Source organism: Callithrix jacchus, chromosome 12, assembly GCF_049354715.1.
Source record: "Callithrix jacchus isolate 240 chromosome 12, calJac240_pri, whole genome shotgun sequence".
Lineage (NCBI taxonomy): Eukaryota > Metazoa > Chordata > Mammalia > Primates > Cebidae > Callithrix > Callithrix jacchus.
The window spans coordinates 113858712-113871363 of NC_133513.1; the positions used below are offsets into that span (position 1 = coordinate 113858712).

Here is a 12652-nt window from a genome sequence, read left to right on the forward strand (position 1 = left end):
GACAGTTTGGGGGAAAGCAAATCCAAACTCCTGCTGGGCTCCAGCTGGAGGTCCTGACCCCTAGGACCGCTGTGAGCGAGGGTTGGGCTTTTGGCTCTGAACCTGAGGATGAGGCTCCGAGTTCTACCTGCTGCCTGGCTGAAGGCAGCTTAAATGATGTGCTTCCCAGACGAGCCTGACCTCCCAGACGCCAGCCAGGGACTGTGGCAGGTGCTTTTTCATATTCTACAGCTCTGCAGCCCCAAGCTGCTGGGGGCGGGGAACACGTGTTGGGGAGAGAGGATCAGGTCCCCAGGGCCCATCTGGCGATGGTGGCCTGGCGGGGAGTCAGGCTCGCCTTTGCCCTCTGTCTGTGCCAGAGCTCTGGAACCTGGCTGGCATCTCTTGAGAGCAAAGCGAAGCCCGCGAGCGATCTCCCGGGAACTTCCTAGAAAAAAAAAATTTCAGGTTGGAAAGGGAGGGCCGAACACCGGAGGGAGGGAGCGCTCCTCGGCAGGGACTCAGGTTGGCCAGGGCTGCCCCGAGCCCCGGAGAATCCCCAGAGCGATCGTTCACTACATGCCCACATGCCTGCGTGTGCCAGGGAGCCAGAGCTCGGACAGCGGGAGTCGGAGACAGGACCAGGAGCTGCAGAGGAGCCGCGGCAGAGCCCCAGCGAGCGCGCTGCCCTGGCTCGGAGCCCAGGGGCCGCCCACTGGCGGGGGAGGCGGGGAGCGCGCAGGGAGGCGGCGGCGGCGGTGGGGCTTCCCCGGGCTTCCCCTCCCCTGGCCGCAGGTGCCCGGAGCGGGCCTAGGACACGGAGGCTGCTCCCGGCGAGAGGGAGCTGGGAGTTCCTAAGGCGGCAGCGGCTCCGCACTAGGACGCGGGGTCCCCAGCCTCGCTAGTGGCCGGCGCGGCTTCCCGGAGCCCCAGAGCCCCGGAGCCCGACGCGGGTGGTTTGGGCTGAGCCCTCCCCGGCGCCTGCCCCCCGCCCGGCACCCGCCTCCGCCCCGCCCGCGGTCTGGAGAGCGCCTCCCTCGCCTCCCTCGCCTCCCAGGGTCTGGCTAGCGGGCGCCGGCAGAGCTGCGGAGAGCACTAGCCGTCGCCGCGGGAGCTGCTCCAGCCGCACCATGCGGGAGCTGGCCATCGAGATCGGGGTGCGAGCCCTGCTCTTCGGAGTCTTCGTGTAAGTAGTGGCGCGCCGTGGGCAGGGCGCTCTGACGCGGGGACCCACCAACCGAGCCTCTCTGCTCCCTAAGTTAGTTTGCGCTGCCTCTTCCTACTGGGGCCTGGGTTCGAGGTCCCTTCCCCGCTCAGTACCCGCGACTTGTCCTACCGGACCAAGAGAGAACCTCCCTCTCTCCTTCCTGGGACTCTAGGCGCAGAGCGACCCCCGTGCGCTGGGGCTGAGACCTGCTCCTGGGTCTCACGGGGCCCGCGCCTGTCGCCAGCCCCACACCACCTGCCCGCGGGAGTCCGGGCTGCACCTCTGAACAGGGACGCGCACCCTGGCCCGTGCCCTTGGGAAGTTTTTCCTTCTGTGTGATCTTTGAGGCCCAGGTTGAAAGTCTTTGCCCCTGACCCTGTCTCCGGTTCCTCCCCGCTGTGCCTAGGGCCAGACTCCTTCCGTGTCCCTGGCTTTAGCGCCCGCGGTCCTGCCGAGCGTTTTCCCAGCGGGCATTGGCGGCGCTTTTCCTACAGAGAAACTGTTGCTGAGGAGGCTTGAGAAGTCAAGGGGCTGCAGCTGGGGGTAGGATACACCCACCCTGGAGCTCTGTGCCCAGTAGATGTCTGCTTTGGGGGCGGGGTCCTTTAGGGGCAGCCGTGAAATGTCCAGGGTGGCGTTGAGTGGCTGGTACTGGGAACAGCGATCCGGAAGAGGAGGGGGGTGGTGGCGCAGGTTTTTTCAGAGATGTCTGAGCTTCCTCCATGCGCCCCAGGGACCCACCGCTCATTGACCTCCAGGGCCCAAGCTGCAGGTAGCTGTCGCATCTCTCTTTCAGATCTAAGCCCAGAACACCAGCTCAGAGCCACCCCACAGCCTCCCGTGAGCTGCTGTCACCTAGGCACCGACACCTGCACTGGTCCCTCCTTCAGTGAGTCAGGTTCTCTCCCCCTCTCTTCCCATGGCTGTTTTCTGCCACATTCTAAATATTAAAGTTGCATGAACTTTCTGGATTTGCCATACATTTATTTATTTGTTTGTTTCTCTTGTTTCTTGAAAAGCCCTCCCAAAACAAACGGGAGGCCCTCTCTGAATTTTTGCCTCAGTCTGGAGTCATCCATGGCAGGTGTGCTGTGTCAAAGATGACCTCTGTTCTGGGCAGCCCAGGGTATACACATGGAAAGAAATGCCCTTTCTTGCATGTTTTTCTTTACCAGGGATTAAATTCATCCAGAGTATTTATTCACACCATCAGAAAAGGCCATGAGCTCCCCCAGATGCAAGCAAACCCCCCTCTCCCGCCTTCTGCCCGAACACTGGTGTTATTCACTGGGGAGAAGGAACAAGAACTTCAGTTGGGTTTTGATGCGTTTGGAAAAACAAAACACTTTTCCCTTCTCTTACTCTGTTTTCTACCCTTGGAATGTACATTAAAACTAGTTATTGCTGTGTGGTCAGATGGGGACAGTTTCCAATTGGCAGATAGGCTAAAACCTTATTAAATTATTATGCGATAGAAATAATTAAATAATAATATAGTGTTCAGTGCACAGTAGAATTTAACATTCCTTGGGTGAATGTAGGAAGAATGCTGAGATAAAGTGAGATAGGCTCTCATGCTACCTAGTTTGACAGCTGCTGGGTGTGCTCAGATAAATAGGGGTTCAACAATATGTAAAAATATAGTTTTCAGGTTTCCCTTCCAATATCCCCCCAAACATTTATGAGATGGTTACAGATATACAATGGTCTGTGCAGTAAATTTGAAAACATGGTAATTATTGTTAATGCGCATCTTGCTTTTTCTAAGGGTGTTATGTAAAATCTGGACAGGCAATTTATGTTCTGTTCTCTGAAGTTCCCTCTTGTGTTACTTAATAGGGGATCTGCTGTCGCACATGAACATTGATGGCATTTTTGGATGATTCCCAGGTTTCTTATCAAATTGTTAACAGTATGTCCAACCTGTGGCTCTTTTACCTGCAAAAACCAGCTTTGGTATTGATGCGAGCCTCTCTAGGGGGTGGATCTTGGATGTTCAGATGCTGTTAATATCAGGGGTATTCCAACTTCTGGGAGGATGGCTGGGAGCACAGAAACAGATGACCCTTTGTTTTCTCAGATAAGTGTCTGGCACCTTGACAGAGGCTGACTTTTGGGGGAAGTTTTGTTATTCCTTTTGCTGGCACTGGAATGATGGCAAGATTCAGTGGGTTGTACCCACCTCTGCTCATGAAGATGGTGGTCTCAGCAGTACAGGTGTTTAGAAAGTCCCCCTGGGGCAGGCTGAATCTGATTTCCTTGCTGCAGGCAGTGTCCAATCTGGCCAGTGTAACTCATCATCTAGTTTTGCTTGGTATTTCTGCCCTATTTCTCAGGACGAAAGAATATTTTTTGGGAGGAACAGATATCTTGCTTCTTTGCAACTTATGCCTTGGGGAAACATGACCTGTAGATGTGCCTGTTTTCTGACTACATTTGCTTTGCATGAGAGCAGGGATACTGCTGCCTATAGCCCATATGCTCCTCAAATATTCCAAGTTAGAGCTAATAAAATGCATTTTGGGCCCATAGGTAGTAGGGATGCAAGCTTTTTCTTACTGACTCTTCAAGGTCCCATTTTCTGTTTCTAGATGAGGCACAGTGCTCAGGTTTTGTGCATTCTGAATTCTGAGAGGATGCTCTCCAGGCAACCCCCGCCACCGTACAGACGCTCAGTCCTGTTTAAGGACTTCAGATCACTGGGAAGGAAATTAGTAGAGTAATGCAAATCAAGGCTGGCATGTAAAGTTTAATGTAGCTGAAGATCAATTGGTTGCAGGAACCCAGTGTTTAGGAAAAACGAAAGTACAACGTGAAGCATTGAGGCTGCATTTAGTATCATGAAGTGTGTGGGCCTCGAGGTCCTATTGCTCTTACTCATGGATTGTGGGCAGAGCAGGAAGGAGAAGCATTTATGGGCTCCTCCTGTCCTGTTGCTACCCAGGACTCCAGGAGAGATTCTTTTGAGTATTTCTGCAAATGCCAAGGATAGCAACAGATCTTACTGAGCAAGCACATAGTGTAGAAATGAGATGGCTGGTTAATATCCAGCGGACCAATGGAGCACTACTAGGAGCACACTACTATCACCAGTACAATAGCAATCATTTACCGGGAGCTTACTGTGTGTCAGGCACCCATGAAGCCTTTCCCATATGCTTTAGCCTGATGATGGGAGTATGTTGATATTTCTTTGTCATAGATGAAAAAACTGAAGCACAATAAAATTAAGGAATTTCCCTGGGACAGGAATAACAAGGGCAGCTCTGAGACCTAAATCTAGATGCTTCATCTGCAAGGTCTGGACTCTCAGTCACTTTGCTTCATAAAAAATAGCAGCCAATTTTGATCAGTCCAGGTCTTACTGCATGCAAAAGGCATTCCATGTGATTTCTCTTTTAAGACTCATCTCACTGGATTTCTGTTCATTATCCCCACTTTACAATTAAAGAAACCAAGGTTTAGAAAGGTTGAGTAAGTTGCCAGAAGTCATTCAGCTAGCAGGAGGTATAACCCTGATTCAAACAGGCAGTTGACCCCGTGTCCCTGAATGGTCAGCCTCTGAGACAGAATATATCCAGCCCCAGGTTTCCAGACTGGTGTGAAACTGACCACATCCTGTGAGCCATTCCTTCCATAGCTCCTTATCCCCAGAGGAGCAAACTGCACATTGCCTGGAGTGATGTGTAGGAAGCTGTCACTCTAGCTCTAAAATCACATGCTAGAATGGCACCTCAAAGGTAGAGGGATGGCAATGGTGGTTCACACTTCCTAAAAGTTGGGATTGGATCATGGCATAGATTTTAAGGTTACGATGTGGTGAGTTAATTGCTGGTGAGAACATCAATCGTGGTGGTAAGAAACTAGGTATACCCTGCTTTCTTCTGCTGTTTTTGGCCATCATCTCCTAGGACATCAGTTAGTTCAAGCACCCTGTATTTATAACACTGCAGAAAGAACCCCAGAAAGGTGATGACAATCTAATGTGCTGGACTGGGGGAAAGGTGGTCTGCCTGTTTCACTTGTCAGCTTGAGTTCCTTGGGGATCTTCTCTTCCTCTTTCCTTCCTTCCATCTGCCCATCTCCCCACCCCTCCCTGCCATTCCTGGTGGCTCTCTGTCTGCAGGGTCTCCCCAGGAGCTGAGTCTTCTCAGGCTGCCAGGGTGCACAGGCACTGGTGTTTACCTCCCCTTAGATCAACCCAGCATCCTTCTATGAGCTCTTTGGAGGCAAGAGCCCTGTGCCAGGCACTGGGGATGAGAGGGGAGGGAAGGCCCGGTGGCCTCCAGTAGCTCACGGTCCAGTAGGGAAAGCACACAGTGGGCCACCATTTATTATTTTCTCCAGTGCAATTACTGGTTTTGAAAGTTTTGCCTCCAAACATTTCTCTTTCATTGTTCATCCGCTTGACGGATATTTGGCGCCTTCTAGGTGCAAGCATTTCTGACAGTCATTTTCTTTCCCCTTCATTGGTACTCTTTGGTTGGTGTACTTCCAGCAAGACAGAGGGAAACTTGGTGCTTTAGCTAGTCCAGGTGACTTGCTTGAGGGCACTGGATGTCAGGTAGATTTTTGCAATATTGACAAAAACTAACAGATTCATCTTTATTAACCCTAGGAGCCCAGTGTAAGACTCCAAGCTGGGGGCAGTTGGAGCAGGGTGCATGGTTTCACTGAGAAGGAGGATGCAGGTGCCAGGGAAGGCTGCCCAGGGCTGAGCACTGAATGCCAAGTGTACAGGTCCTAGGCCCGAGGACATTCCTACAGGGCAAAGGCCTGGAGGTGTGGAGGCATATTTTGGGTGGGGATCAGGTCACCAAGTGTGGCCTCACACAGTGTGGGTTTTGGGGTGGGTGGGTATGGGAGTAACAGGAAGCAAGCCTGGAGGGAGAAGGCAGGTGGCCTCAGGGCCTTGCAGGGCAGTGATCATTTCCACAGAGGCAAAACTGGGGAGGCTGGAGGTTTGAAACAAAACTGTACATTGCTCAGATATTTGCCCAGGGGTGGAAAGGGGCCCTATGGCTGGATGCACAGGCCCTGCTGACTGTGATGAGTGACAGTACACAGCTTCGTGGCCACAGCCCTGCTTCACAGCTCCCCAGGACATTGTGGCTGATTTGAGGCAGTGTAAATCTTAGGGATGAGCTAGACCTGTGCATTGAGATGGCAGCACCGCAGGGTGGAGGCAGCAGGTGGTGGCCCTGGAGAATCCCGTTGCTAGAGTGGCCTTTGTAGGATGGAGGGGGACTTTTGTGTTGACTGAAGTTTGGGGTTGATTGGCTACTGTAGCATGAGTCCTTTCTATCTAATGAATACATCTGGCATTATTCTGCCTGCTCTCTAGAAACAAGTTGCAAATATTGTTTGAGGCAAAGAGGTGTAACAAAGGACCTCAGGCTTTTTGGAGCCAGGCAGGTCTGTGTTTGGGTTTTAGCTCTGCCACTAACTAGTAGGTTGCCTTCAACTTCTGAAGCTTAGTTTCTTCATGTAAGAAATGGAGCTATTACTTACTTCATTGGATTTTATTAGATAAGGTAGTTTAAGTGCCTGTGGTACATAGAACAAAAGTCAGTGACTTCTCTCCACCCTTGTTAATCCCTGTCACATATATGTAGTGTCTAAGAATGGCAAGGCAGCACAGTTGTTACAACAGTGGCCTTTGGCGTGAGGTTACCCGAGCTTAAATCCTATTTTGTTTTGTTTTTGAGACAGTCTCTGTCTGTCTCCCAGGCTGGAGTGCAGTGGCGCAACCATAGCTATTCCCCTCAGCCAGCTATCTCCTTTGGCCCTGCCCTTACAGGCCCCAGAGGATTCTTTTTTTGTCTATATAGATAGTCTTGCTCTGTCACCCAGGCTGGAGTGCAGAGGCATGATCACAGCTTGCTGCAGCCTCAACCTCCCAGGCTCAAGCAATCCTCCTGCCTCAGCCTTTCGAGTAGCTGGGACTACAAATGTACCACCACAGCTGGCTATTTTATTTTTTGTAGAGATGGGGTCTATGTGTCCTAGGCTGGTCTTAAACTCCTAGACTCAAGAGATCTTCCCACCTTGGCCTCCCAAAGTGCTGGGATTACAGGTGTGAACCATTGTGCCTAACCAAATCCTGGTTTGCAACTTACCAGCTGTGTGAGCTTTGGTAGGAAGTATTTATCCAGGTTCAGTCTTTGTTTCTCCATCTGTTCAATGGGGATGTCCATCGCATTCATGAATGTGAGGCTTGTGAGTGTTAAATGGGACAGTATCCAGCTCATTGTAGGTGTTCAGCAAATGGTGATTACCCTTTTGTTAAAATGGATCCATCATATGCACTAGAGAGAAACACCATAGGTGACTAATGATGTTCTTATTACAAATGATTTGCCACAGGATTTATAGACAAGAATCAACTCCTGGAAGTTATTTCTAATGATTCCTTTTAGGCCTCAGAAGTGAGGGATGTACCTTGCCATGAGTTTGTCCAATAAGCCAGACCCCCAGAACTTGCTGTATGATGGGGTGGGCTCGCCTGAGCCTTGTAGTTTCTCAGTGGTGGGTTAAATTGCTGGTCCTTTACAACAGTGATTCTAGAACATTTAATTAAAGTGCTATCAGCATAGCTGCATTAGATAACATACTGGAAAATGCTGTGTTGTGTTCTTAGATCATAATGTAACATCATAACATAACATAACATAACATAACATAACATAACATAACATAACATAACATAACATAACAAAGAAAATGCTATGTCTCCGTTCTTAACTTTGCACCCAGAGCTCAGTCAGAAGCCACGTCCAGGGAGTGCTTTTCATCAGGCATCCTCGCCCCATCTGTGCAATGGAGCCCAAGTGTTTCTGCTCCCCTCCCTGGGAAGACATCTGCCTTGTTTCCTGATAAATAGGGCATCCTTCTGTTTGAAATATTATTTGCCACTGTAAAATGAGATGGCGGTGACCAGAATTCTGAGAATTGATGATGTTTTCCCACAGGGAGACACATGCTTCCAGCACTGCGAAAGAAGTGCATAGTTCCGTAACTTGTGGATAAAGTTATCTCAATTAGTTATAAAGATGATGCCTTTTGTGACACAAGCAAGGCTCATAAAAGCTCACTACCTCTATTTTTCTGTGATAGCATTTGTAAATATAAACATTATCTTGTTAATAGTGCTTCTTTAAAAAGTATTATCTTGCCATTCTATGTGGATGAATTAGAAACACTGTTTTTACAGCGAGGAAGCCCCTTCAGACAAGACTGCTGCCTGCCAGTGGGCCCCATCATTCAACCAGAAGCCGCACAGGTGTTAAGAGCAAGGTTTGGGATGCCTGGGATGAGTGAGAGGAGGCCGAGAGGAACTGGGGCTGCAGAATCCAGGGCCAGCTTCATCACAGTCTTTCAATATGTGATGGTGAAACCTTACCCACAGACCAGAGGGACTAGTTGTTATTCTGTCTCCACTAAAGACAAAGCAGCAGAAAAACAGGGTCAGAAGTGGCAGGAGGATTTAGGTTGGTTTCTAGAAAGGTAGCAGTCTGCCAGCCAATGCTAGTGTTTCTTTATTCTTTACCAGAGGGTTTTTAAAAATATATTTTATTGAAGTATTAGTTTGAACCATATGAAATTGCTGATATTTGAGTGTTTTGACCTATAAAACTGGAAATTTCATTCAGTTCAACCTAAAAATAACATACACAAAGAAATGTGTACTATTCATAATCGTACAGCCACCCAGAAAACTCCCCAATCTTCCAAGCCCCCTTCCACCACCCTGACTTCTAACATCATTTGAACTTGATAGAAATGGAACCATAAAGCATATGCTCTTTTGTGTGACTTTGCTTGTTGAACATGTTTTTGAGATTTATCTCTGTCGTTGTGGGTAGCTGCAGTTTGTTCATTCTCGTGTGTTCCAATTTATTTATTCATTTTACCCATGGAAATAGGGGATATTTATCATTTTTGGCTATTAAACAAAATGGTGCTATTGGTTTTTGGTGAACGTATTTGTCATTTCTTGTAGGTATATATGAAGGGTGGAACTACTGGGTTTTTTCATTGGGAGTTCTTAAGGATATGGCCTGTCTGTTCAGCTGTAACTCTAGAACCAATATTTAGCCTGTATGATGCTATAATCTCCATCTGCTGAGTAGCTACCTTGTAAAAAGCAAGCAATGGGACTGGCAAACGGGTCCCATTCTGCTGGAGGGCGGGCAGCACGGCATTGTGATAAAGAAGTGAAACCCTGACTCTGCTGTTTATAAAGATGTGCCCAAGCCTCCTCGTCTGTAAGATGGGGACACTGTCTCACCTCCTAGGGAGGTTGTAAGGATGAAGTGATGTGAGATGTGCCAGGCGCCTTGCACAAAGGTGGCACATAGTAGGTGCTAATCCAGTCTCTTTTCCTTCCTCCTCCTTCCTCCTTCCTAGAACTGAGGTGGGGATACAGGTCAATTAAAAGATGCCTGACGTCACACTGTAGTAATAATAATAACAATAATAATAATAAAATAATGTGGCTCTCAAAACTGCAGGGGAGAGCTGAGCCTTGAACTAGGATTTAGAAATTTCCTGGGGAACATCTGAATCATAATCTAAGAAAAAGAAATTGCGATATGTAAGTATGCGTAGGTATCTTTTAACTGACATCTGTTGCCCTTTGGTTATAGAAAGGCAGGGTGGTGGAGAAGGAAGCACATATTACCTACAAAGAAAGAACACTTTAATGCCTACCGTTTGCTATCTTTGTATTAGGCACTTGTCAGCATCATATGCTTTAATCATGACATCTCTCAGGAGGTGGCATTGTTGTCCTAATTTACAGAGTTAAGGGTTAATACTCCCTCATTCAGAGAGCTCTTACCAATTAACAAGAAAAGAGAAGAGCTCATCTACAGAAAAATGGGCAATAGGTATGAGCAGAAAACTAACAAAAGTTCGAAAACTGACACATTTTAAATCTGTGATTCTTTTTATGTTGACTTTTAAGTTCAGGGGTACATGTGCAGGTTTGTTACAGAGGTAAACTCGTATTATGGAGGTCTGTTGTATAGATTATTTTGCCACCCACGTATTAAGACTAGTACCCATTAGTTACTTCTCCTGATCCTCTTCCTCCTTCCACCCTCCACCTTCCAGTAGGCCCCAGTGTCTGTTGTTCCCCTCTACATGTTCATGTGTTCTTTTCTTTCCACCTGTGAGTAAGAACATGTGGTGTTTGGTTTTCTGTTCCTGCATTAGCTTGCTAAGGATAATGGCCTCCAGCCCCATCCATGTTCCTGCAAAGGGCATAATCTTATTCTTTTTAATGGCTGCATAGTAGTTCATGGTGTGTATGTACCATGTTTTCTTTATCCAGTCTACCATTGATGGGCATTTAGGTTGATTCACAAATGTCTTTGCTATTGTGAAAAGTTCTGCAATGAACATAAGTGTGCATGTGTCTTTATGATGGAATATAAATCTGTGATTTCTATAGTAATGCAAGATATGCATCTAAAAACAGCAATATAATGAATATACATTAGTAGAAGCTTCTTATGTGCTACAATGAAAGAATGTGCAACTATTAAAATTAGTTACATAATAGGTAGTTGTTAACTTGAGAAGATATCTATTAACCATGGTTAAGTGATAAAAGCAGCTTACAAAACTGTGCATGATGCTATTTTAATGTGGTAATGTAATAAAATCAATTGTGCCTATATCTCTATAAGGATACTCAATAGGATTTTAACAGTGATTATTTTGTGCTGATGGGATTATGTAATATTTGCTTTGTAAATGTTTTGTATTGTTTTTAAATTGTTTTATAGTAAGCACTTATTATTTTCATACATAATAAAAAATCAATATAGACATTTTCTGTTATAAAAAAAGGAGAGGCCAATGACATATTCCAGGATAGGGCACTGAATGATTTTTTTTTGTGATTGCTTTAGAAATATTTCAAGTGAAAATGTGTCAAAAATCAACATTTCTACATTTTATATCAACTAAAGTATTTAAGAAAAATCAGAGAGTAAAGACTACTATCCAGAATGTGTAAGCTGTGTTTTCAAATGTGACCAGATGCTCAGGTGGAATAATAAGTGGCACAACTGCTTTGAAGAGCAATATTGCAGTGTATAAACAGCCATAAAATATTCCTGCCCTTTGACTTAGATACTTGGTACAAAGTTACATGGAGGCACTAATTGAAGAGACAGAAGAATCCTCATATATAAAGATCTTCATTGCTGTTTTCCATACAAAATAAAGTCAATACATTTGTCAAATAAAAATTAAATTAAAACACAAATGGTCAGCATTTGAAGATGATTTGTGAACACACAGAATATTATCTAGTTATTGAAAGAGTCATTTTGAAAATCATGAAGAAACATGTTGAACTTCTATGATGTAATAGTTAAGGAAAAGCACTATGCAAAAATATACCTTGGAATTGCAACTATTTAAGTATGTCTGATTTGGGCCAATACTAGGAAGAATTATGCCAAAATGAACATGATGGAAATGAATGTATTTTTCCTCACTTAAATTTCTTTCAGGATTATAAAATACTTGTGAAAATTAAAGCAATACAAAAAGTATAAGGCTCCTGGAACCACTTCACGTTTCCCTGCCTGTTCCATTCTCTTCACTTTTTATACACATTGATATATAATTAACAAAACTACTGGAAACACATTTTATATATAGCTTAATTTTTAAACTCATTATCTCTTTAAGATATCATATATGTAAACACATACTTGATTGTTTTTTACTGTCTGTGTGTGTTCCATTGTATTAACCTATTCACGGAATCTTAGGGTATTTTCATTGTTTGCTATGAAAAACAATATTGCAATTGTTGTGTACATTGTAGTGCATCTGTTCAAGTATTGCTGCATGATAAACTCTTATAAATAAATTTCCTGGGTCAAGACCACATACATTTTCAATTCAGATGGATACTGCCAAATTGTCCACCCAAGGGCTACACATACTTATATTTCACCGGCAGTGTGTGAAGGTGTCTGTGTGCATCCTTGCCAATGATGGATGTTTTGTATTTCTGCCATGGCCCAGAATGTGACATTTGCTTCACTTTGCATTTCTTCATGTTTAGGGTTGAGCATCTTTTCACAAGCGTATTGGCAATTTGTATTTTTTTCAGTGAAATATATGTCTTTTCCTTTATCCATGTTTCTGTTGGATATCTGAATTAAGCTTACTGATATGTAGATCTGCTTTATGCCTTATAAACATGAATCTTCTCTTTCATATGTTGCAAGTATTTTTCCATGTCTATGGTTATTTTTAAGTTTCTTTATAATTTCTATTATTGTATACAAGTTTTAATTTTATGTAGTTAAATCTATGAGTCTTTCTTAGTGGTTTCAGTTTCAGTCCTGTTTAGAAAGTCCTTTCCCATTTCAAAGAGAAATGTTCTTCTGTATTATCTAGTATTTTACACTTTTGTTCTAATATTTTAGTTCTCTA

The 12652-nt window shown here is 45.4% G+C and overlaps 1 protein-coding gene across 7 annotated transcripts in view; it reads left to right on the top strand.

Annotated features, from left to right (window-relative positions):
* The first annotated feature begins 1034 nt into the window (after positions 1–1034).
* The window catches only part of PLPP4 (phospholipid phosphatase 4), a 187244-nt gene continuing 175626 nt past the window's right edge, over positions 1035–12652 (top strand). For 4 of the 7 annotated variants that reach the window (XM_009010388.5, XM_002756664.5, XM_078344080.1 and 1 more), the window contains exon 1: positions 1035–1165. Coding sequence is in view for 5 of the 7 variants with exons in the window: in XM_002756664.5 (XP_002756710.1) it covers positions 1110–1165 (56 nt within the window). In the remaining 2 variants the exon portion in view is untranslated. Of the gene's footprint in view, positions 1166–1982; positions 2076–12652 lie in introns of all 7 variants that reach the window. The other 3 variants (XM_054243379.2, XM_035269273.3, XM_035269275.3) reach the window with 1 other exon arrangement.